The 26,519-nt window shown below is 36.4% G+C and overlaps 2 protein-coding genes across 3 annotated transcripts; one reads left to right on the top strand and one right to left on the bottom strand.

Annotated features, from left to right (window-relative positions):
* The first annotated feature begins 4,485 nt into the window (after nucleotides 1-4,485).
* On the top strand, nucleotides 4,486-18,288 carry LOC6032889 (circadian locomoter output cycles protein kaput). The gene is given in 7 exon segments (XM_038259830.1): nucleotides 4,486-5,224; nucleotides 12,498-12,780; nucleotides 12,839-13,169; nucleotides 13,229-13,445; nucleotides 13,508-13,830; nucleotides 13,883-14,353; nucleotides 16,508-18,288. Coding segments are annotated over 6 exon segments (2,502 nt in total). The 5' UTR covers nucleotides 4,486-5,224; nucleotides 12,498-12,739; the 3' UTR covers nucleotides 17,627-18,288.
* A 2,459-nt stretch (nucleotides 18,289-20,747) lies between these two features.
* Nucleotides 20,748-26,484, bottom strand: LOC6032891 (protein henna). Of its 2 annotated transcripts, none has more exons than XM_038259828.1 (4): nucleotides 26,182-26,484; nucleotides 21,984-22,293; nucleotides 21,301-21,923; nucleotides 20,748-21,239 (listed from the first exon to the last, which is right to left on the bottom strand). In XM_038259828.1, the coding sequence occupies exons 1-4, from the start codon at nucleotides 26,206-26,208 to the stop codon at nucleotides 20,853-20,855; spliced, it is 1,347 nt and encodes a 448-aa protein (XP_038115756.1). In that variant the 5' UTR covers nucleotides 26,209-26,484; the 3' UTR covers nucleotides 20,748-20,852. The 2 variants fall into 2 exon arrangements, with proteins under 2 accessions (XP_038115756.1, XP_038115757.1); XM_038259829.1 differs by having other exon boundaries at nucleotides 21,984-22,290; nucleotides 26,182-26,483.
* Nucleotides 26,485-26,519: the final 35 nt, after the last annotated feature.

Here is a 26,519-nt window from a genome sequence, read left to right as displayed (position 1 = left end):
GTTTTGTTAATTTTCAGGTAAAACCAGAGTAATTTCGGAAAACATTAAAATATGGTGCATGGTGTTTAATCAAAATTTGAATGAGATTGTTTTATTATTTTTTTAAATTCAAATCATAATGATAACAATGATTTTGCTTATACCATTACAAAATAAAAAAAAAACAATAAAACGTTTCAAGGTTATCTCATTAATACTTTGAAGAAATAATGTTTGGTCTCATATTTTTATCCCAAGATTTTTTTTAAAATTATTTTTTAGAGCACAGAGCTTCTTTGGCATTAAATCGAATAACATGGAATCTTCTTTTTATGTTTTTCTTCAACCTATTTTCGAATTTTCACGTGCTTTTTTTTGTCAATTTTTTAGTTTTCCTTTTTCTGGTATTATTCAACGTTCTAAGAGCAATTGTGCTGAGGTATGTTTCATTAAGTAGTTTTTAAACCACCACCCCCTTGAAATCGGCCCAAAAAATCAGGGAACAAAAAAAATGGAAAACATTAGATTTCAACGGAAATTGAAGTGTTATCAGCTTCAGCTTCATTTTTATCAAGGTTAAGGTTTATTTCAAATCTTTCGATTTTTTGTAAATTTTCGATGTTTTTTTTCTAAAAATTAAGTTTTTGTCAAAGCTTAAATTTTTTAAAATCTTATCATTGTAAACAACTGAAGAAGCGTAAAAAGGATTTTAAAAACACTTTTTTTTATTGAAGTGTTGAAACTATTGTACAATTTCCTATCATTACATTTTCCCTTACTATTTTTTCATGTTTTTACAGTCACTTTTAAAGTTTTGCTTGTTTTTCACATTTTTTGCAATTTTATTTAAATTGTAAAAAATGCGGAAAAACGGAGGCTTACCCAATTTAACCCGTAAAATAATAACATTTTCAAAAACGTTGGAAAAGTCACATAAAGCAAGTCAAACCTCCAATCCTAAAATTTTCTTAAATTTTAAGAGTTCTTCTTTCGAATTATTTTTAAATATCAAAATTTGGTTGAAAAAATGATTTTTGGCGATTTTTTAGATTGAAGCTCGATTAGACGCGGGGTGGGTTGTAGAGGGTTAACCTTCCAAACATATTAGATGATGACATTTGGGTGGGGGTAAGAGCCAAGCTAAGGTGTATTTTTTGTCCTTGGCGAGATTCTAGATTCCACATGAACTAGTGCAGGTTTAATAAGGTTGAAAGATTGCCTTGTGATGGATACATTTCATTTTGAACCTAAAAGGAGAGGATTATTTCGTTTCAATGTCAGAATGTTATAAAATCAAATAAAATGTAAATTAATTTTTAAAGTTGACAAACTGCATCATAAGATTTATGGTAAGTCTACACAGTAAAAAAAATCATGGTAAAATTTCATCTAAAACGGAGTACATCTTTTATGTCAGAAAAAAGCTTTAATTTTACCTCTAATAATGTGTAAATTTACATCTGGCAGACGCTAGGAAAAAATATCTGTAATCCTAAAATAATATCAAACCGGCGATAGTTATATCTAGCTTACTAAGTCCGCGCCCCAACCCGCACGGCCAACTCGCCGCTGTGAAAACTGGACGATCAAAGCCAATGTAGCTCTATGTGCTCCGTATATTGTATACTGTATTTACTGCATATACGATACATAGAGGTACATTGGCTTTGATCGTCCAGTTTTCACAGCGGCGAGTTGGCCGTGCGGCGGACTTAGTAAGCTAGATATAACTATCGCCGGTTTGATATTTTTTTAGGATTACAGATATTTTTTCCTAGCGTCTGCCAGATGTAAATTTACACATTATTAGAGGTAAAATTAAAGCTTTTTTCTGACATAAAAGATGTACTCCGTTTTAGATGAAATTTTACCATGATTTTTTTTACTGTGTAGGAGATTTTATCCTGAAACATCAGTTAATTTATTGAATGTTTAAACTGAGCTTCAAAGGAACATTTATTCATGATTCAAAGGCTAGTTAATTTATTTATTTTAACAATATTAGAATTGTTTCAGATGCAATCAGATTTCTGACATTTTCATCCATTTAGGTTATTGAAACCATTTGTGAAAATTTCGATTAAACCGAAATCTCTGGACGTAATATTTGAACAATCCCTAATCGAATATATGTTTTTGCATCAAATTCGAGCTTACCCCATTTAAGTTGAATTTTAGTTGTTTGCCTGTTACATTTCAGAATGAATTTCTTTATATGTCATCACCGCCATCCTAGATTTTAAATTTATGATTTTCAAATAACTCTTAATATTCGAGCTCGAAATACAAAAATAAAGCAGCCAACATTTTTTTGCAATTCCGTCGTGAAACTACTTACTTTTCCTGTCATTCTTGAACGACGAAATAGCCTACTTTTCTGTACCAAAAATAACAGAATAGAATAGCAACACTTTTCAAAATAAATGCTGAAAAGTAACACTTTTCAACATTTTTTGTGATTTCAACGATTTATTGACAAAATACATGAAAATTTGACTTAAAATTTCACTCAGTGTGTGTTTTTTGGAATTGCAAAAAATGTTGTATGGAACTCGTTGCAAAACTTGATTTTTCAGCACTCTTCGTATCTATCCAAATCGGTTAACCTCGTTGGATAAATGTACGACTCGTGCTGAAAAAATCCTCTTTTTGCAACTTGTTGCATAAACTACTTCTATTTGTTAATCGACTATCCGAAGTGATTATTTTTTCGTGGTCTTGAATAATCGAGGCTGGACTGAAATGTGAAAATCAAAGCTTATATTGCCATTACAGAGAAAAATTTAACAAGCCAACCCTTTTTTCTTACTAGAATGCGGACAATTTTCTCATAATGGGCTTTATCTCTTATTTTAAAATGTTTTTTTTTTTTTTTCACAAAATGCAAACTGAGCAAGTCACACAAACTCTTGAAAACCCATTCGTTGAGCTAACATCACCCCCAGCTGGAAAGAGCCTACTCAGTCGCCAATCGGATTCGGTCGCGTTCGGCACGTTTTTCTTTCCCTCGCTGTTCCGCGTGTCCAAGTTTATAATCGAAAGAAAAAGTCTAGAAATAATATGAACAGGTATTTTCTACGCTTCGTCCTATCACTCGCGAAATTCGTTACGAAGCCCCAGCTGGTAAGGGTTCACCTTCCAAAAGGGGAGAAGAAATAATTAATCTTAAGAATCAGATTTTTCAAAGCATACTTCGTTACGTTTTAGGGAGAAACCATTCAAATTCTCCCCAGGCCTATTGCGCGGAAAAATTGTGGAAAAATTCGTCACAACAAAAGGAAAAGTTGCGTTTCCAAGGATCGCCCGAAAGAATGTGTAAAGAAATGAAATGAAAAATTGTGCTCGAACTGATTAGAACGGGTGGAAATACAGCGGTGATGACGATGGTGGTGTACAGTCATCCCACATATTCGGAACACCCACAATTTCGGAACACTTTCATGATAATTTGTCAATAGCATGCCAAAAGTAGCTTTTCTGTCGGCCTTACTATTTTTAGAACCTTCATTTGGACATTATCTTGCTATTTCACTAGTAAAAGTAGTACTTTTTGAACTAAAACTTCATTCCAAGACTATTTTGTCCAGAGCAGCAAAACACTGCCTCCAAATGGCCTGTTTCATAATTGTGGGATGTTATTGTGCCTCCCACAATTGTGGAACACCTGAATTTAACTGACATTTTCACAAAAAAGTTATCAAACCATGTATAAAACATCACTAAGCTTGAGCTTTATTGGTTTCAGTGTGTGAAGTCATTATTTGGTAATAAATATGTACTCCTGGAGAGATCCAAAGTTTGTTTACATTCGTAAGAAAAAAGTGTTCCGAATTTGTGGATTTCAAGGGTCAAAGTAATTCTTCAAAAACTTCATATAAAAGTTAAAATTGGCAGATGTTCGATACAGCATTCGAAAGATCGCAAGAAAAGCTTTCAAATGAAGGTAAAAGCGAATCATTAAGTTCAGTTATCGATTTGCTATGATTTTTTGAACATTGGCCGATCTGGAAACCGTTCCGAATATGTGGGATGACTGTAATTAATGTTGCTGAAAACAAACGTAGAGAAAAAAAAACATCCGCGAGTTTGGCGCATGCATCTGTGCATAAGTCGAGTGAGTGAATAGTAAATTGATCAAATGAGGTCTAGTGCATGTAACACAATACACTAGATAAGCGGCCCGTTCGCGCCAGTGACGTGTGTATGGTGCCACTGGGGATGACGACGGCGACTAGTTGCAGTTTTGTGCATATTACACTGTGAGGCAAAACTTTGAAGAAATTTAAAATTTGGAGTTAAATTGCAAGCTTGTTGAGGCAAACATTGGATACCTAAAACATTATAAAGGTTATCTTTTATTTTAAATCAATGATTTTTTTTAAAATCTGAGATCTTAATTTTATTATTTTTAAATTTTAAAAAGATAACTGTAACTAGTGAAAGCTTCTTTAAGAAACTATTTTTTTTTCGTTTCTGTGTTACAAAGTGCAACAAGTGAGTGTATAAGGCTAAAAGTGCAACAGGGTGTACTCTTGCGATTGAGCGAGAGACATTGAATTCTAGTTCGAGCGTTTAGAAACGACAACTATTCTCCGGTGGAAGTTGTCGTCTATCGTCGATGCACACCATAACAAAACGTGTGTAAATAAAAGTGCATATTTGCAAGTGCAACCTGGAACGCACACACTCCAGCAGGGCGCCCGCGCCTGAATGCAACAGTTTGCTTCGATGCTTCAGCGGCAAGTTGTACCTACTAAGCAAAACCGTTGACTGTGTGTTGATCGTAGTAGACTGAGCGTTTGGCTGTGTGCGTACTGCCGTTGACGCGCCGTTGCGCGGCCATGATGGCGGAAATTATTGTGTAATTTTCAATTTGGGGTGGTGTTTTTCCTCCGGTCAAAGTGGTGAAATAGTGCCAAAAAGTGCCGGAATTCGGCGAAAGCTGTTTCCGCAAGTGTTCAGGTGTGCCAAAGTGTTGAAATTTGCGTGTATAAGGTGCTGATTCAACGAAAATTAAAGTCCACATTTTACCCAGTAGACATCGTACAGTTTGGCGGTCCGAGATCCTGATTGCTGAGGTGGCAAAGCAGGCTACGCGTGTGCGAGGGGGTTGTGGGAGGGCAGGACGCAAGGAAAAACGGGTGGTCGAACTGTGGACAGGTGGAACAGCCATCGCAGTTGGCGTTGGGTAATTAAGTTATTCAATAAGAACCATATGTTACGACGACGCAACGGATGTGACCAGGTAGGCAATGGAAAGGAAAGCAAATATTTCCGGCGGAAGAAAGGAACAAAAACAGGATATGGGTTGGTAAATGAAACTGTAAGAATGGCGCCAGTATTGGCAGAATTTGTGAAAATGGTCTAAATTTTCGAGAAATTATTTTTATTTTTGAAAATTCTGTTTCTGACAACGCATTTGATGAATTGACTTTTGAAATGTAGAGTGTACAACCTTTGAAAAAAAATATGCCAAAAAGATTGAAAATATGTTTAACGATATTGGTTGTATCTCTGCTAATAAAAAATATAAGGTTATACTTTCTTTATAAAAACTGTTCAACAAGTACTACTTTAAACAATCTGAATCCAACGAGATTGTCAAAAATGTCATGATATTAAGAGCGACGGTTGATTAAACTCTGTTTTTGAAGTATTTTGAATGAATGTAAAAAAATCGCATAGCAACTTAGCAGGGTTTATATTTTCTTCAATTTTTACTCACTATACAACTCTATATTTTGAAAGTCGTTTCTGTTTTTGTGTTAATTTTTCGTCATTTTCTGTAAGAATTGAAATTTTAGTTCTCTCCCGGCCAGTACTAAACAAACGAATTTGGGCTTAAATTCTAAGAAGCCATGCGCCGTTTAATTGTAAGAGAGGGTGATTCAATGAAGAGTATGGAGACGTTTGGTTTTGTTTTTCAGTTGTTAAGTCAAACTTAACAACAAGGCGTTTTTTGACAAACTCCACAAAAATGTTCACTTTTAAATCTCTAAAAGGGAACTCTTTTAAAATATAAACAATAATTTAAAAAAGGTGGCAACTGTGGAAAATGTTAATTCATTCTGCAACATTTCTGAAATTATTCGGTCTTTAACTGTGGCCAATACTAGAATTTCTTTTTTTTAAATTTGGGCTCTTGTAAATATCTGTTGAAAGTTCATTTGTCTGAAAATCAAGGGACAAAAACAGATTTTTTTCAATGTTCAACCCCCATTTTCTAGCATGCTTGGAATAATTTACAGAATCGTTGAATTTGTTTACCCCTCCCCCCTTCTTCGACTTTGTTCAGAGGTGAGGGAAATACATTTTAAAAATAGTTGCAGCAGCCCCACATAAAAAATGCTACTGAAATTCTTCTTCAAAATTGTAATCAATGTTTGTATTTTTGAGCAAGTCTTTAAAAAAATAATTCCCATGTTTTCTGTTTTCCCTTTTTGTATTTAGTCTTTATTTATGCATTTAACTGTTTTTTATGTTGTGTTTTTATTGTTAAAATATAGGTAGAGGATGGTAATTGAAATCACGACCAAATAATTTTCAAAATATTGGTAAACACACAAACACAGATCTCGTCTTTAAAATGAATTTTTGATGATGGAAAATCTCCAAATATGAGCACTGTAAGACAATGAGAAATAAAATAAAACGGTCGATAAAATAGTAGGTCAGAAAACAGCTAAAAACTCAAACTGCTCAGAGTTTCGTCAATTTAAAGAAATTCAATTGTGTTAGCTGCATTAGAAAATCTTTTGGTTCACTTTAACATAAGATGAAAAAGTTTCTTAATCCTTATGCAAATCACTGTAAAAATAATAAATTTAAACTAGTGACTTTTGTTTTCAACATTGCAACAGCCTTCAACACCCTTATTCTCTTAAGATTTTTTGGGCTGCATGCTTACAGAATTTTTTTTAGGCCAATAAAGTTTCCCATTTTTATTTTCGATTTTACTGCAGATTTTTTATTTTACTTATAGGCCTACCAGGGAACATATTTTGAATTTGATTTCTCAAAGATTTGAAATATTGATTTTTTTTAATGGTCCAATGAACAATTATTTTGGAGGCGTTCAAAACCACAACATATAAATTCAGTCTATTTTATTTATCCTAAAATAAACTCCAGAAATGTGTTTGCAAGATTTCCATCTTGAATGTTAATTGATTTTCACTCAGTGGCTTCATCCATTCTCTCACCTAAGATTTGAATAAAATCTACCTTCCGAAAGGACCTGTTGAACAGACCGAGGGGATTCGTTTCCAGCTGGACCGTGAAACGTCGAACAAAACTTTCAACATGGATCGATTGCACAAGGGGCTTCCCCCAAAACACAATCGAATGTTTGTTCCACCGCAATTCACTTTCTTTGCGGGGCAATCGCCACGGCAAAGGGACGATCGCACCGGACCGGTAAATATTGATTCAGAAGGCAACCCCCCAAATTGAGGGCGGTCAGCGAATGTTTCCAGCCACGGTGAGGGGTGGCGGTGGAGCGATTTCATAACAGGATATTTACTTACCTCGCTCCCACTACCCTCCCTCGCCTTTTTTTCTATTCTCCTCCATCAAAGTTGTTTGTTTGCATGGGTGCTCGTATACTGATGATGACGGCTCACAATAAACCACCCTCTCGGCATTCTCTCACTCACTCAGGCTTAGGCTCCTGGGACAGTATTGTTGTTTGAATTTTTACCTGCAATTGATGTGAGTAAACAACGAATGGAACGCGAAAAATGCGCGCGTTTGTGTGTGGGGAAAACAACTCATACTTTTTAAGCTGTATTTGCGTGCTGTTCATTGTGGTGGAAAATTGCAATGTCTTTGTGTGATTAGGGATGTTTGAGGGGGTAATTTTATTTTATTGAGAGTTCAATATTTTTAAAATAAGTTTTTAATTTTACTTTTTATTAATGAGCAATTCTCTACGAAATCGGTCTTTTTTCTTCAATTTTAATTTTTGTATTTTTCAATCCGACTGAAACTTTTTTGGTGCCTTCGGTATGCCCAAAGAAGCCATTTTGCATCATTTGTTTGTCCATATAATTTTCCATACAAATTTGGCAGCTGTCCATACAAAAATGATGTATGAACATTCAAAAATCTATATCTTTTGAAGGAATTTTTTGATCGATTTGGTGTCTTAGGCAAAATTGTATACACGGTAAAAAAAAATTATAGTGATTTTTTATTTAACTTTTTGTCACTAAAACTTGATTTGCAAAAAATACTATTTTTTTTATTTTTTGATATGTTTTAGAGGACATCAAATGCCAACATTTCAAAAATTTTCAGTTTGTGCAAAAAATTTTTAACCGATTTATGAATTTTTTAATCAATACTATTTAAAAAAAAACGAAATAATTTTCAACTTTATTTTTCGATGTTAAATGAAATTTGCAATCAAAAATTACTCCAGTGAAATTTTGATAAAGTACACCGTTTTCAAGTTAAAGCCATTTTTAGGTGACTTTTTTTTTTCAAATAGTCGCAGTTTTTCATTTTTTAAAATTAGTGCCCAAAACTTGTGCCCCACTTTTGAAAAAAAAAATTGAATAGCTGAGAATATTCTCTATTGAACTTTGTTTATACGACCCTTAGTTGCTGAGATATTGCCATGCAAAGGTTTAAAAACAAAAAAAAAAATGATGTTTTCTAAGTCTCACCCAAAAAACCTTCCATTTTCTAATGTCGATATTTCAGCAGCTAATGGTCCGATTTTCAATGTTAAAGCATGAAACATTCGTGAAATTTTCCGATTTCTTCAAAAAAATATTTTCAAATGTTTTAAACCAGTCTTGGTTATAATAATATTGGTTAATATTTTTTTCAAAAGTGGGCAAACACGTGCACAAATTAAAAAAAATGAAAAACTGTGACTATTTTAAAAAAAGTCAACAAAAATGGCTTTAACTTGAAAAAGGTGCAATTTATCAAAATTTCACTGAAGTAATTTTTGATTGCAAATTTGACTTTACATCGAAAAATGGAGTTGAAAAATTTTTGCGACCAATATTTTGATGTTTTGAAAAAAACAGTATTGATTCAAAAATTCATAACTAGGTTAAAGATTTTTTGCACAATCTGAAAATTTCTGAAAAGTTTTCTGTAAATCAAGTTTTAGTGACAAAAAGTTGAATAAAAAATCACCAATTTTTTTTTACGTTGTATCATTTTTTTTCCAGTGTAGTCCGTATCCATACCTACAACTTTTCTCAAGACACCAAATCGATCAAAAAATTCCTTCAAAAGATACAGATTTTTGAATCATTTTTGCATGGACAGCTGCCAAATTTGTATGGAAAATTATATGGACAAACTTATGATGCAAAATGGCTTCTTTGGGCATACACTAAAAAAGTTTCAGTCGGATTAAAAAATACAAAAAATCGAGTGAACGAAATTTGAGAGAACTGCTCTAATACTAAAATTTGGATCATTTTAACATTTATATACTTCATACTCGACCAGCAATTCGAAATTTCAAAAAATGAAATATCATTGAAAGGGTAGTTGGATAATTGCAATGTAGGGGAACTATACCCTTTTTAAGCCTATTTCTATTATCGGCCTATCAGCACTTTGAACATGAATTACAGCTTTCATAAAGTGTTCCAACTGTTCCAAAGCCATAAATAGATCAAATAAAAGTGAGCACGCAACTCTTCATTGTTGATACAGCTGAAAATATTGATTTAATGGCGGAAAACGGCAAAAGTGATGAGAATTGGTCGAACTGCTTAGAGTGATTAAAATGGGTATATTTCCCCTTATTGTGTGATTTAGGGTTTTTGAAGTGATTATGTTTTTGTTACAAAATACAGGAATCTATATTGAAAATAGCATTTCACATGTATTGTCATCAGGTGTGACATAAGGTCTGGGAAATGAGATTGGCTCATTAAAATTGCTGCATTTTTTTATTAACCAATGTCACCCTTGATTACGGTGGTGCAAAATATTTTTAAAAAATATTTTAAAACAATTCTTAATAAATTGCTCAGTATCACCATGTTTTTGATTAGGGTATTTTAACCATTAGTGGACCCCCTAGTAGAGCCGAAGCACATTTTTCACAAATTTTCAATATTTTAAGCACTTTTTCATAACCCTTTGTACAAAATAATGGAATCTGGAGTGTTTTGAACAATTTTGAGTATTTGTTTCATCAGTTTTTTGTTTTTGAGCAGAAAAATAGCCATTTGAAAAAAAAGTTTTTTTTGCCTGTTATGGACCCCCTTTTCCTATAGTGGACCCGGGTCCATAATCCGATTGTGGACCCGGGTCCACTATAGGCAAACTGTCATTTTTATACCAAATTTAACCGATATTTGATGTTTTGATGCATGGTGTAGGTCTAATCATAGATATAATGAATAAAAGTTGGATTTTGCTCACTTTTCATCATGAACAAATATGTTTTGTTAACAAATTTGGCTTTAAACAACAAAAAAACCTAACAGACATTTAAACACATTTATTTCCGAAAAAGATCCGAGAAAACGTTTCAAAAACCACTGTAATCATACAAATAATTTAAAAAAGTAATTTTGATGCATTTTTTTTCATATTAATTACATAAATGTTTGACCGAAACTAAACAATAGTTTTGTTTACAGTTGCTGATAAAACCAGGCATGTTTATTTAAAAATAATGTTTTGTTTTTGATTTATTATTATAAAATATCATTTCAAACTGCAACTATGATGCTTTAGTTAAGTACCATTAACTAAAGTTTTGATTAATTATAAATTCTTCCGGCTTCAGCATATTGGTACTTTTAACATAAAAACAGCTATATTTATACTCATAATTGAAAAAAATATGCGTTTAAGTTGATTACAACAAGCATTCATTGTATGTTTAAGAGAAACTTTTGCTTAAATACACAGTTTTCTTTATTTTTGTAAGTTAAATTAACAGGGGTCCACTTTTGGAAAAGTTTGGATTTTCGTTGTCCTATATTGGACCCCCCTAATTTTTGCTCGAAAATGAGCAGTTCTTCGCTTTATTTTAGTAAAGTTCCTTAAACTTACATTATTTCGACCTGCTGAAGTTCAATAATCAATCAAAAAATGATTGAATAGTTAATTCAATCATAAAATATAAATGCAGTTTTGTTGTGAAAATGCTAGTGGCCATGGCTGATTTCAGATGTCGAACTCAAAACACTTATTTTGGCTGAAAGGACACGTCAATGTCAGCCAACATTGTTTTAAATGATGCTGAACATGCCAAATAAAAGATTTGTAGACAAAAACACGCTTGAAATTGTGATTTTATTGAATTTTTCATCAAAAACCCTTCAGAGGGACCACTATAGGAAAGGGGTCCACTAATGGATAACGTACCCTACTTGAAGTTTTCTTTTAATAGTTTTTGGTGTATTCTTCAACTTTTTCTAATTCGGAATTTTTCATAATTTTTCAGTCACTGTTCGATTTTTTTTAGTGTTTTTCACTTGTCTTGTGTCAATTCATAATCTGGAACATGAAAAATTACTGCATTCTAATTTTGACATTTGTTTTAACCTTTAACGGCTAAACGATAATAACCTTTTTTTAGCAGAGCTTCGAGATTGTTTATATTTTGAAAATCCATTTTTTTTATAAAATAGGCTAATCTTAATAATATTGGATGCAGATATTTTTCATAATTTTTGTTTTAAAGCTTGTTTTGGAGTTAGAGTTAAGGTGTCAAATTAGGATCTGTACACAGTAAAAAAACAAAGTGTTTTATTTATCTCTGAAAATGTGTAGTTTTACCACAAGTCAAATCACCAAACAAAAATAAAATAAACACTAAAAATATAAGATTTCTCATGTTTAATACTTTTCTACAATCAAACATTAACTTGAAAATTGTGTTTTTTCGTTATTTTGTTTTACGCCGTGTTTAAAATAATAGTGGTTACAGCTAAATTCAAAATGTTACCGCACTCATTCCCTATACTAGGTGTTATTCAAGACAGTTTCGCCAAAAAATTGTAAAATTTGAAAGCGTTTGGTGCAACAAAAAAAAAAAAGAGTTAATTGAAAACAGAATGTCGTTGATGAAGTAATTTATGATGAGTTGACAAAAATATATAAACAAACAAACTTTTTAACTTGAACAACCCGAAGGACATAACAACACGAGATTTTTTCCTCACTGTAATACGATACTCTACTATACACCATTGCGAGTGCCCCAACTGTGAGTGTATTTGCTGTGCATTCAACAAGCCCAGGTTGATTGATAAGTCCAATCGAGTCCCTTCGTGTGTGTATCTTGTACCTACGACGGTTTCCAATGGCAATCGGATGACGGGGGTGATGATGCTGCAAATATCGAAATTGTGTACGTGAATTCCGTTTGGGAAGGGCGAGCATTCTGATGGATGGATGAAAATCCAATTCCACAGATGATGCCCGTCGCTGGTGGTTGGGTTTTTCCAACGTGACATAGGGCATATTGTTTTGATTTTATAAAAAAGATTGCAATAAATTTTAATAAATTATGTATTTGCTTTCAGTGCATTCCATGAAACATGACCAACGAATCAATGATTGCCCAGAACAACAGTGAATCGAATATTTAGTGCCAAGCATTATATTTGTAACGGAAAAGATAACTAAATGTGATACAAAATAGATATAAGTGTAAAGCAAACAAAAGTGTTTTCTGTAACAGAACAAAGTGTAGTGTGAAACAAATTTTAAACGTAGCTTGTGTATACTTTAAGAAACAGTCAAAATTGATCCACCAACACCAACCATGATGGACGACGATAATGACGACAAAGATGATACGAAAAGGTTGTTAGCTAAATGTGACTAAATAAAGTTTGAATCTAACAGTGTAATTTTCTTGCAGAAAATCTCGCAATCTCAGCGAGAAGAAACGGCGCGACCAGTTCAACCTGCTCGTCAACGAGCTCAGCTCGATGGTGTCCTCCAACAGCCGCAAGATGGACAAGAGCACCGTGCTCAAGTCGACGATTGCATTTCTCAAGAGTCACAACGAGATTGCGGTGCGGTCTCGCGTGCACGAGATCCAAACCGACTGGAAGCCGTCGTTCCTGTCGAACGAGGAGTTTACCCACCTGATCCTGGAGGCGCTGGACGGGTTCATCATCGTGTTCTCCTCGACGGGACGGGTATTTTACGCGTCGGAGAGCATCACCTCGCTGCTGGGGCACTTGCCGGTAAGCTTGAGGGGGTTTCCGGATTGTTTTAGATTGTTAAAATGCACTTATTTTTTCAGAGCGACCTGTCCAACATGACGGTCTACGACATGGTTTACGAGGATGATCAGAACGATCTGTACAACATTCTGTTGAATCCGGCCGCCGTCGTTGATCCACTGCAGACTGGCATTTCCCGCGAGAACCAGGTCACGTTCGCGTGTTACATAAAGCGTGGCACGGCTGACTACCGGTCGGAGGTTTCCTATGAGTTAGTACAATTTACCGGGTATTTTAGTGAGTATGACGTGCGACTGGTAGGCTAAACCTCTTAGCTAACATTAAATTTCAACCCTCAGGAAGTGACGTGGACGCAGACTCGTTGATGACCACGTCCAGGTTCAGCACCTACATGAACGACGCCGACACGAGGCTTATCTTCGTTGGTACGGGACGATTACAGACGCCCCAGCTGATTCGGGAAATGTCCATTGTGGACAGCTCCAAGAGCGAGTTCACCTCCAGGCATAGCTTGGAGTGGAAATTTCTCTTCCTGGACCACCGAGCACCACCGATCATTGGGTATTTGCCGTTCGAAGTGTTGGGAACTTCCGGGTACGATTACTACCACTTTGATGATTTGGAGAAGGTGGTGTCCTGTCACGAAGCTTGTAAGTAGTCAGTAGTCTCAATTCTAGAAAACAAATCACTCAAACAATCTCCCCCCTTTCTAGTGATGCAAAAAAGGAGAAGGTACCTCGTGCTACTACCGATTCCTGACCAAGGGTCAGCAGTGGATCTGGTTGCAGACACGGTTCTACATCACGTACCACCAGTGGAACTCCAAACCCGAGTTTGTCGTGTGCACCCATCGGGTCGTGAGCTACGCAGACGTGATGAAGCAGTTCCGAAATCAAACCGGAGGAGAGAACAAGTTCGCCGAGGACGCCGACAGCGTGAGCGTGGGAGTGGAGCGGAAGTTTCAACCCGGATCTTCCCAGAGCTTACTGGCGACGTCGCCGTGGAGTTCGAAGAGTTCACGAACGTCCCGGATAGCACCGACACCGGGAGTTTCACCCACGGGAACATCGTCCCGGGGAAGGCACCGGTACAACACCTACCAGGGACCGGGTTCGGATTCGGCGACCTCGATATCGGCGGAATCGCACGCCAGCCGACAGTCCATGATGACGACCCATAGCTCGGTGAGTGGCTGAGATTTTTTATCTTTTTTTCATGCTTAAGTACGTAGTAAATATTTTAAATTGATGTGTTCAAGAGTGTTTTGAAGGACGCAAAAAGCTTCAAAATCTTAAAAATGGCAATGAAAATTGAGACTGAATCAATTCAAAATTATCAACATTAAATTTTAAAACATCAAAAAGTACAATTTAAAATTTTGGAATTTTGGTATTTAAGAATTTTAAATTTAGGAATTTTGGAATTCAGCCATTCATGAATTAAGGAATTAAGAAATTTAGGAACTTGAGAATTAGGGAATTTTGGTATTTAGGAGTTTAATAATTTCGGAACTTTGAAATTTAGGGATTTCATAATTTATGTTTTTGCAATATTGGATTTTTTTTTTAAATTTAGTTATTTCTAGAATTTAGTAATTCAGGAATTTAGGTATTAAGAAATTTCTGAATTTAACAATATGGGATTTCTGGAATATAGGAATTAAGGAATTTAGGAATTTAGGAATTTAGGAATTTAGGAATATAGGAATTTAGGAATTCAGGAATTCAGGAATTTAGGAATCAAGGAATTTAGGATTGTGGAATTTACTAAATTAGGAATTTTGGAATTTAACAATTTGAGAATTAAAGAACTTATGAATTTATGAATTCAGGAATTAAGAAATTTAGGAATTTGAGAATTCAGGAATTTTGGTATTTAGGAATTTAAAAATTTAGAAACTTTGGAAGTTAGTAATCTAATATTTTAGGAATTTTGCAATATTGGAATTTTGCTTTTAAATTTAGTTATTTCTAAAATTTAATAATTCAGGAATTTAGGAATTTAACAATTTAACAATTTGGGAATTCTGGAATTCAGGAATTTAGGAATTCAGGAATTCAGGAATTTAGGAGTTTTGGAATTTACGATTGTGAAATTTACTAAATTAGGAATTTTGGAATTTAGCAACTTGAGAATTATAGAACTTATGAATTTATGAATTCAGGAATTAAGAAATTTAGGAATTTGAGAATTTAGGAATTTTGGTATTAAGGAATTTAAAAATTTAGAAACTTTGGAAGTTAGTAATCTAATATTTTAGGAATTTTGCAATATTGGAATTTTGCTTTTAAATTTAATTATTTCTAAAATTTAATAATTCAGGAATTTAGGAATTTAATAATTTAACAATTTGGGAATTCTGGAATTCAGGAATTCGGGAATTTAGGAATTTAGGAATTTAGGAGTTTTGGAATTTACGATTGTGAAATTTAAGAAATTAGGAATTTTGGAATTTAACAATTTGGGAATTCTAGAATTTATGAATTTATGAATTCAGGAATTAGGAATTTATGAATTCAGGAAAAAAGATGTTGGAGAATTTGGGAATTTTGGTATTTATGAATTTAAGAATTTAGGAATTTAGGAACATTGGAATTTAGTTATTTAATATTTTAGGAATTTTGCAATATTCCAATATAATATTGTTTTTAAATTTAGTTATTTCTAAAATTTAGTAATTCAGTAATTTTGGAATTTAACAATTTGGGGATTTATGAATTTAGTAATTAAGGAATTTGGGAACTTAGAAATTTAGGAATTTAGAAATTTCGGAATTCCGGGATTTAGGAAATTAGGATTGTAGAATTTATGAAATTAGGCATTTTGGGATTTAAAAATTTGGGAATTCAGGAATTTAGGAACATAGACATTCCAGAATCTAGTTATTCAGGAATTCAGGGATTCAGGAATTCAGGAATTAAGGAATTAAGGAATTAAGGAATTAAGGAATTAAGGAATTAAGGAATTAAGGAATTAAGGAATTTAGGAATTTAGGAATTTAACAATTTGGGAATTCTGGAATTTGAGAATTTAGGAATATAGGAATTTAGGAATTTACTGAGGAACATTTAAATTACGGAATTTATGTATTAAGAAATTCAAGAGTTCAGGAATTAAGAAATGCAGGAATTAAGAAATTTATAAATTAAAGATTTTAGGAATTTAGGAATTTTGGGAATTTAGGTATTTATGAATTTGGGAAATTAAGAATTTAAGATTTAGAAATTCGAAAATTAAAATTTTTTGGAATTTCATAATTTCAAAAGTTTTTAGTTTTTATTTTATTTTCTAAATATAAAAATGTAAGTGATTGAAATATTTTTTCTCAAATTTTCAAGAAATCCCGAATGCGCTTCAACTCGTACCAATCAAAGACGCCGTCCCAGCATTCGCAAGACGGTGGCCAGCCGCCGGCGACTCACTTCATCCTTCAGCAGCAGATGCTTCCGAATCCTCAGCAAACGGTTCAGGCAGAATCGTACCAGCAAATGCAGTTGCGACCGCCCGTGACGGCCGCCATCATAACTCCACCGTCGGTGACGCAGATCATCGGTTCGGCCGGCTTCATGGAACCCCAGCAATGCCTGGCCGCGATCCCAGTTCAGCCGGTTGCGGCTTTTGCACCGGACGCATCGGCAGCTGTGCTATCGCCGATTCCACCGACCTCGCCGGCAACCTTCGCCGTTCACCCGAGCGTTTCTTCGGCGGCCGGGGGAGTTGTGTTGACGCCCACTCAGAACCAGGTCCAGGATCAGCTACACCGAAAGCATGAGGAACTTCAACACCTAATAATGCAACAACAGGACGAACTTCGGAGGGTTCAAGAACAATTGCTCATGGCACGGTACGGACTGCTGCCGTCGATTGTGACCATCCCTTTTACGTCTGCCTCCAGTAGTACGAACGATATCAACAGTAGGTGTAGCAGTAGTGCGTACCTTCAACATCACCAGTCACCTCACAGCAGTCACCAGTACCAAACGCATGCTAGTCTCATGGGCAACAATCCCCAGCAGCAAACTCTTCCCCAGCTTTGCATACCCCCGGACCAGAAACCGATCTTCCATCCCAACCAGCAGCTCAACTTCACCGACACCGGCCAACTCCGACAGCCCGGTGATCCCACCGGCGAAGGAACATCCTACATGCAACTCACGCCAGTTCCAATCCACCATCTGCAGCAACATCCACAACCCTCACAACAACAGCAGCAGCAGCAACAACAACAACAACTTCCCGGAACCGGAAACAGTATGGAGCTACTGCAGTACCAGATGGCATCGGAACAGGCACACGTCCTGTTCACTTCCGGCATGGAACAGCAGCAGCAGCAGCAGCAACAACAGCAGCAGCAAATTCATCCTCTTCACCATCACCACCACCATCATCAGCAGCAGCAGGGTTCGTCACTTCACTCGCCCGGTGGTTCCACAAGTCACTCGAGAAGTGATGTTTAGATTTCCGATTCACTTTTTAAAACCAACACCACACCACAATGTAAGAGCTTTATGTCGAACATATGTCAGTAGATAACAACAAACGAGCTTTCCAACCAAATGGAGCATTTGATACAAAATACATACATTCCTTGTGAAAAACAAAAACGAAACGGTTTCTTGTTAAGATGCCACTAGCTATTTTTTATAAACGTGTTTGATATACTAAATGAAAGTGTAGAATGTAGCGAAAAAGGAAGAAAAAAAAAGAAGGAACACTCATCGACCAACTCGTAACAGGGACTGTAACGAAAATAATAAAAATAGATAGTTGAAATCCTTCAAAGTGATCCATTTGCTGTCCATTTTTTTGTGCTGTTTATAGACGTTTGGCACAAGTAGGAGCGACACGGAAAAATATCAAAGCCGGTGTGATACTGAAAGATCATTCCAAATCTAACAGCTGTGCGGTACTATTTGTAAGGTAAAAGGGCGAGAAGGTGGCGCGAAACAGTGCGTGCAGTAGGTAGAAACGAGTATCTGTGAATGTAAATTTAACCAAAGTAGTGAGTATCTGATAATCAAATGTGGACTATCGTTTGTGTGCAGAAGGCAAATGTATTTATGGATGTGAGAGAAGTTTGCAGCTAGAAGCTGAAATAAAGCTTCAATGTGCCAGAAAATGTAGGTGGTGTTTTGATTCAATTGAGAAAATTTGCTTACCCGAGCAGTTGGCCACGAATTCGTTCCCTTTATCCAAAGAATTCTTTTTTACCAAAATTGGTTCCTCAATACAGGTCTAAAAAAAATTTTGAGGGCGGTTCTGTTAAGACAAAAGTTCTATGCATTTATAATTGAATTAGCAATCAACAAGTACCGCTGTGAATGAACGAGTTAAATTGAAAATCTATTTTTTTAAATATGTTGATTTTAATGAAAATGCAAAATTCAATCTTTCCGAGGATTTTAATCACAAGAATTTCCGTCATCTCTGTTCATAATTGTTAGATTTTCGTCTGCTAAACTTTCCAGATTTTTTTTCCATTTTGACATGGTAACCCTGTGTTTACCTTTAACATGAATGTCATTAAGTTCAGTACAATTTGTTTTTTTTTTGAATTGTTGAACCAACTACTGAATCGTAGCCGTTCAAAGAATGAAACAATAGCTTTTCGAAATAAAGCACCATGCGCCTCTGGCAAAATGTACTGGGAAGCCATTTCGATGGAGAAGCATGGTACTTTAACAACGATAGATTTTTTACAATTTTTGAATATGTTACTTATCCTAAAAAATCATAAAAAAAATCAGCTATGAACTTTATGGTCCCGAAACCTTCAAATCAGCAAATAAAGTTTCATTTGATTTGTATTCAAATTCAGTAGGGTGGGTACGGATTTTGAAAAGTACTCAGATCAAGTTCTGGTGTGGTTTCCATTGTAGGGCATACCCACAGGGACTCTCACGCCAAATTTCAACTAATTTGGTTGAAAACTGGCTTGTCTCAAGCGGGTTTAAGTTTACATGAGAAATTTCGAATTTTGGTTCAATCGCTCCTACAGGTCGGAGGAAAACAAGCAGAAACTTCTAAGAGGTCAAATTAGACGTAAACTTTTCTTGTAACTACTTTGTTCGGAAACTCATTAAAAACAACATCAAGTCGTTGTGTCCGATCATTACACTTCTACTCATAATTGCCCCACGAAGTATTTACATTCATAGAAAGATTAGTTTTACGAGTCATTGTGTCTTGTTTAACTATTGTATAGCAAAAGGATTACAAATAAGAATATTAAACTGCTATCTGGGGTGATTAAGGTGATTAAACATGTTTTTCTCAATTGCTTTTAGTTGAACATGGGGATAATTATGCTACAATTATTTATTTTGGGAAATTTATACCTTTAAAAAAATTATCAATGATCAATAATAGACCGATTCTTCGGCTCCTTTTCAAAAAAATTCCAAGTTTTTTTCAGCGTTTTGGCTGTAGTGGCAAAATAAAAGAAGAAACCCCCCAATGTTATTACATATTTGGAAAGATAATTGATTTTACAATAAAGAAATATCATGCAGAATGAACCATATAGTACCTGTGCTTCCCCTGAAATAAAAATGTAGCGTGACGGGACAACATCGTAAAACTGGACTTTTAAAAGGCACTCTACCAAAATCGCTACAGTTTTGCCAGTTTGATTTTTAAAAACTTTTGCTCTTCTACACATTATCACAAATTAAAAACGAATCTTTTGCTCCTTGAACTGAACGAATTGGTTGAAATTTGAGTTTTTGCCAGCCATTTCTCTTCGTGACGGGACAACGAAAGGAGCAGATTTATGAAAAAACTCCTCTCCCATTCAATGGCTTGCAGACCATTTTTGGTCAACATTTTTGACTTTTGAGGTAAGAAAACGCATTTAAAGCACATTGCAATTATTGTATCATAATAAAAATGAAATCTTTCATATTAAAAATCACATTGAAAATTGAAAAAAGTGACATTTTGGTGTATCTTCGCTAAGAATCGGTCAATACATCTGCTTTTTTGATTTCTTTTTTTCCACTAATTTCTCTCTTATTTTATTTTGGAAATTAAAAATCGAATTTAAATGAAACTAATTAATTTTTAAATTTTAAGTTCTCTGAAAATGTTGTGATGCTTTTTAAATAATTTTTTGTTGCAATAAAAGCAACAACGCTTTTTTTAGCTCAGCTAGATTTTTTCAACAAAAACTGTTTCTATGCATCTTTGTTAAACCTTTGAAATAAACTGTCGTACAAACGTTCCAACCGCCGGCACAATTAAACGAAACCGCTAACCAATGACACGCGCGATCTAACAGTCAACCACCCAGGAGGTAAATCACACCACTTGAACATTAAACAAAGCTGGCCTTGCTCTTGACTGCCGGGCCCGCGTCAATTTCCGCAGCACGCTTCGATGGGCTTCACTATCACCCGCAAAAGTCGATGGTCGTTTCGCCCCGTTCCCAATTACCACCATTCCACGGTTCACTAGTTCCGATTTCGACTCACTCGACTCACCACGCCTTGTTTAAGCCGTTATCAATGGTAATAATTGCCGCGTGTTGTTTATTTTTGGACTTTTTTTTTGGGAGGATCGTTAAAATTATCACGCCTATTTGAAAACAGTCTTGTTTGCGTATATTTCTTGATGATTTTTTTTTCTTGCTCCCGTTAAAAATAATAAAAACTTAAACATATCAGTAGGAAGATTGTGTGTTTGTTAAAGCTTCTTGAAAGCGTTTTCGAGAATATCAAACTCGCCACGAATGTTGCGCATCAGATTGGCGAGCTGCGGCTGCGAGTCCAGAATCTCTACGCTCTGGGTGTACGCGTTGTAGCGCACTCCGAAGGGACGCGGGATGGTGTTGGCGTACTGGACCATCTTCTGGATCGCTTCGTCGAAGCTGTTGGACACGTAGTAGATCGGTTGGTACTCGGTGATGGGGTACTTTTGTTCACCGGTTTGCTGCGGCTCAAAGTCACGCAGCTCGGGTTTGTCCGACAGACAGTACTGGAGCTCTCCAAACGAGGACAACAGTCCCGCGCCGTATGCTTTGAGTTCGCCATTTTGACGGCACAGGCCGAACTCGACCGTGAACCAGAAGCACTGGAAATTGATGATTGGAGATTAGTGTGAGATTTATGAAGTGGATCAATGGAACACTCACGGTAGCAAGTTTTTCGACGTACTCATCCGGAGCACCGAGCGAAGCCAATCCGATCTCCTGGGAGAACTGGGCAAAGGACGGATCGGCAAAGAGTGGGGCGTGACCAAGCAGCTCGTGGCAAACGTCCGGTTCCGGAGTGTAGAGTGGCTTGCTGGGGTGACGGATGTACTGGGTAGAGTGGAACACTCGGAACGCGAGTCCAGCCAGGAAGTCACGCGAGGACAGCAGTCCAGCAACCGGACGGAGCGTGAATCCGGTACAGTCCTTCAGGAAGTTGGACACATCCTCCAGTTGGGGAATGTTGTCCTCTCTGTAGCCGCAGTTCTCAATCAACAGTGGAAACACGTGGTTGTGCTCGCGACAGGCATGGGTCGGGTACAGTTTCGTCAGGTTCCGAAACACTTCGCGCCACGTGTTGGTCTCCTCTTCAGTGTAGTCCACGTGTGGCAGGGGTTGACCGTGTTTGTAGTTGAACGCGATATCGGCAAAGTACTTGCGACGTTTGCGATAGGTCTCGTCGGTAAATCCAGGATGGTCAGAGTCCAACTCCGCTCCGTAGGACAAGATCTGGTTGGCGAATCGATCAAGATCACGAATACGGCGCGGAAACCATGGCACCGTAGCTGCAATAATCAGAATCGAATTCATTTTGGATCTAACCAAAGAAAGCTGCGTAAACTCACCCTCATTATCCTTGTAGTCCCGGGAGATGATGTTGAAGTAGTCACTTTTCTCGCGAACCGTCTCGATGGCCGCGCTCAGATTCTGGCACTTGCTGTCGCATTCAACCATGAACTCGTACCCAGGGCCACGCGTTGATGAGCGAGACTCAATGTGCAGCAGGTTGACCTGATGATCCTCGAACACCTTCAGCATCTTGGCCAACGCTCCGGCCTCTTCCTGAACCGGCGAAAAGATGATGCTGACATTCTTTGCCTCGGCAGATTCGTGTCCTTCCATGATGTAGGCTCCACCCTCCTTCAGGGTTGGCTGTTGTCCGCAGAAACAATGGCACACAATTAGTACAACGTTAAGTACAAAGTAACAAAATACTGCTTAAGTTAAGTCGCTTTAGTCTGTTCAACTCTCTTCACGTGCCGATTAACGGTCTAGAACTAAGTCCAGCACGCTGCGACAGCAGTAGTTTTATACGCGACTCGTCGCCATAATTAAGGCTCGCCAAAGGAACAGACAACTGGACCCAGATTAAAGGAAATAACGTCGCAATTAGCGGTGTGATTGACGCGCGCGAGTGCCTTTGGGGCTTTCGCGCCATGCATTCGGTTATCAAATGGAGATAATGATGAAACTCTTTACGCGATTACCGCAGAATTTTCGGGGCCTTGCTTGTTTTGACTAGATTGGTTTAAGTACAGAGTAAGTCATAACAAGTGCTTATTCATCATCTGAAATTACATCCGTAAAAACCTGCAACGATTTTGAATCTGAACTATTAAAATTTTAATCGCAATTTACTATTTTGAACTTTTGTTTGATTAAAAAAAAAAAATACATCCAACAATCGTAAACCACCATCAATTAAATCTGTCTTCCGACATCATATCACGACATAATGCACCAATATAAAAGAGGCACTCTTAACACCTTTTTTATATTTGCTCCATCAATGGTTAATTGGTTAAGGCAGCATGAGTCACTGGCATCGCCACAGTAAGTTGTTGCAGAAGCAGCTTCAGGTGGGATTTCCAGTTACAGTTCCTTACTCTACTAGACAGACCGGTGAGTGACTTTCGTCTGTTCGTCCACACAGCTTGAACAGATCAATCAGACGACATGTGGATCAGTCAGCTGTTGGTCGCGCGATGGTAAGCAGTGTCAGGTTGGGTTGACCAGTTGTGTTAAGTATAGTGTAAGGAATTTTATTTTTATTTATCGTCGCTTGTGTGCTATGTTGGGACACGTCCTATCTTTTTACAGCAGACGTTACACAAGGTAGCACACAAGCGACGTTATGTTAAATTCGTTTAAACAAAAAAAAAATGAAAATTATGTAGATTTTGTGACTTTTCAGGGTAATATTTTAGAGTGTAACTATGGTCAACAAAGTATCCTTTTTGCTTGAGCCTCAAATCGATTATGTTCACGAAGTTCTCACTGGATAGGGATCATCCACAAACCACGTGGACACTTTAGGGGGTGTCAGCGATTGTTCACGCTCCATACAAAAAAGATTGTCAATTGTCCACGAGGGGGCGGGATTGAGATTTCTAAAAAAGTGTACACGTGGTTTCTGTATGGTCCCAAAGAAAAGCCATTAAAAACCATAAACTATTTATCAGTGATTCCACGTCAAACCAGCAGAATTCAGACCAAAAGTGCTCGAATATAACACAAATTTGTCATGGGAGTTCCTTAGCCAAAATAATTAGAACAAACTTTTTTTTTGTTTTGCAATTAGGGTGGTCCGCACTCATTCCCTACAGTCCTATCTAAAATTGGGTGGCCAAAAAAAAAAAAAATATTTTCGTTGCCTTATTTTCGATGGTTGAGGTTTAGTATGATCCCAAAACTACCCTAAGGTAAATTACTGCCGCTCTAATCTAGTCCGTCCCATATGTAAAAACAGCAAGCCGAGAAAAACGCAAGACAAATTTGTCCCGCCATTAAAAAAAATGTACTGTTTTCTGGAATAAACTACTACATTTTATTAGTTTTTCTGTAAGTTCACATGATTTTGAACCAAACTGCATCATTACTTCAAAATTGACGAAATTACATATGGGACAGACTTGATGAGCGGCAGTTTAGTGATTAACACTGGAACGCCCAACGCATGTCCAACTTACACGGACGCCCAAGCCTCCCAAAAAAGTTGGAACGGTAACATCAACACGCCCGTTCTCGGGCATAGCTCAACCAATCGGGACGATTCTTGTTCCCAGTGATTTGTAAGAATGTCTAGATGATCCTGAAATTTTGCAGAACTTGATTTGAACAAATCTGTAATTTCTTCGACCGAAAACATCGTTCCAACTTTTTTAAAACGACGGCCTCCGCGGAATTTTCGACGAATTTTTTTACACGCGAAAAAAAAAGTTGGAACGATGTTTTTGATCGGAAAAATTACAGATTTGATCAAATTAAATTCTTCAAAGGTCTAGAATCATCTAGACATCCTAACCAATCACTGGAAAGAAGAATCATCTTGATTGGTTGAGAACCATTGAGTTGAAGTTACCGTTCCAACTTTTTTGGAGCCTTGGGCGTTGGAATGTTAACGAATTTATTTTTCTTCATTTTTTACATTACCTAATGCATTTAGTTGCCGCCATATTGGCTATCATCTAAGATTATTTTTTTTTTCGGATAACTTTCGAGCTTTTTTTGTGTCGTTTTTGACTGCAACAGCCAAAAACAAGACAAACACATTTTTATTCCTAGTTCGAGTGTCCCTTAATTTAATTATCCGACGTGTAACTTTTCCGAGGACTACAAATCATCGTGTATAGATTGAATATGATTGTATAAAAAAAACTTGAAACATCATCATGAAACATCACCGTTGAAAATAAAGGAGGTTTTTGACCACGACAAATAAACGAACAATTCGCTCTTTTTAACGGTTTGATTGTCTGCATTTGTTTGCACAAACGTCAGTCTGTATACATTTGTTTTGTTTGCGAGTTTGGCAAACTGTCAAATAAATGATAGTGCGAGTTTATTTGTTTGACATAGTCTAATATCTTTTTAATCCATTTCCATATTTTAAAGGTTACATTAGTTTTTTTTCATTTCTTCTCTGACCAATTCGTTATCCTTAGTTTCATCTACCCCCGCCCCCTCCCTTACTCAACGTGAACTGTCATTAGAGCAAGTGGGAGAGAATGTTTGTTTACATCTACAGATCCGCCCTATTGAAAAGGATTTTATGTATGTTGTATGTTTAAAAATCCACACAAAACAAGAAAGTTACAAACTGAAATTGATTTTTTTCGTCAATTCGATTGAAAATTTCGTACAGTATTTGTTTTTACATATATTGCGGTAGTCTAAATTTTAAATTTAAGAATCCCATTTAAAGAGCTAGTTACTTAGTACCGAGTTGCCCTTTGATTAATAATATCAACAAGTTCACACAACGTAGAACAATGTGGAAATCTGACTTTTGCCAGCACGATAACAGACAGGCATTAGCTAGACAGCATCAAGTCGATAAGTCAACAGCTTCTGTGACTACGGCAAGTAGTGCCATGACACGAGACTAGCTCTCAATGCTGTAGACCAGTGTGTAAATATTTCTGTAATTTAGACGTGTGAACGAACACCGGTTGCACCCTCTATAGAGAAATACAACGTCAGATAGAGCATGGCAATTGGCGCTGCTCTGATACTCGATCAGGTCAGATGTCAGTGAGTGCATGTGGATGTCAATAAATATTGACCGAATGCATTAATGTGAAAAGTGCATAGAGTGAGTGTTTGTCGGTTGGAATTGTGTAAATATTTGCATTTGTACACGTTGACTGGTGCAATTGCAGATAGTTGCTGCCAGGGCGACAAGAAAAATATTTTTCAACTGGAAGCTAAACTAATCAATCAAATGAATTTGTTTGTAATCAATTGGTGTGGCTAAATGCCGTGATAGTGCAACATGGGGATGAGACTTTTAACCTTTTTTCCAGATTTTCTAAGGTTACATTTCGACAATTAAATGGATTACCAGCATTTCAATCCCATGGATAGATGCAGCTTATTACAAAATATGTAATTCAAGATTTTAGACAGAATGTTTCAATGATTAACCACTAAAAATTAAGTAAAAAACAATTGAAACTTTGATCTCATAAGGTGTAACAGCATTTCACCCCAGCTACGCCATGATACGTTTATTGTTTTTGGGAAGTCATTGCACTTACGTACCCCTTGAGATTCTTGTCGGCCATACATTTTTAACTAGCTCAAATGTCACTTATTCTAATCAAATAACCCTTTTTTTGCACACAAATTTTGCTGCTTTAATTTGGAGGTCAGCTCGTTTCTCCGTAGCACTCGTTCAAAATAACAGTCAAAACACACAACTTTTTGATAACACTTCAAAAGGTTCAAAGATCACCACAGAAATATATATAATAAAATCACAATCCACAATTGTACAACCAACAGGAAAAGAGCGGGGATGTTCGCTGTAGACTCCTGCGTAGGCAACTGAGTCGGATGGGCTCGGCGAAATCGCTTAAGTAAGCCGGCCCTAATCGCGC

Source organism: Culex quinquefasciatus, chromosome 3 (assembly GCF_015732765.1).
Source record: "Culex quinquefasciatus strain JHB chromosome 3, VPISU_Cqui_1.0_pri_paternal, whole genome shotgun sequence".
In the NCBI taxonomy this organism is placed as follows: Eukaryota; Metazoa; Arthropoda; class Insecta; order Diptera; family Culicidae; genus Culex; species Culex quinquefasciatus.
Note: the sequence above shows the minus strand (reverse complement) of the source record. Positions and strands in the feature narration are given on the sequence as shown.

Excerpts from the sequence above, each read along its gene's own strand:
- LOC6032891 (XM_038259828.1), bottom strand. The coding sequence starts at position 26,208 with ATGTATGGCCGACAAGAATCTCAAGGG. Across the intron at positions 22,294-26,181 it reads GCCGACAAGAATCTCAAGGG|CAGCCAACCCTGAAGGAGGG; the intron begins GTACGTAAGTGC and ends TTCTGCGGACAA. Across the intron at positions 21,240-21,300 it reads ACGTCGAAAAACTTGCTACC|TGCTTCTGGTTCACGGTCGA; the intron begins GTGAGTGTTCCA and ends ATCAATTTCCAG.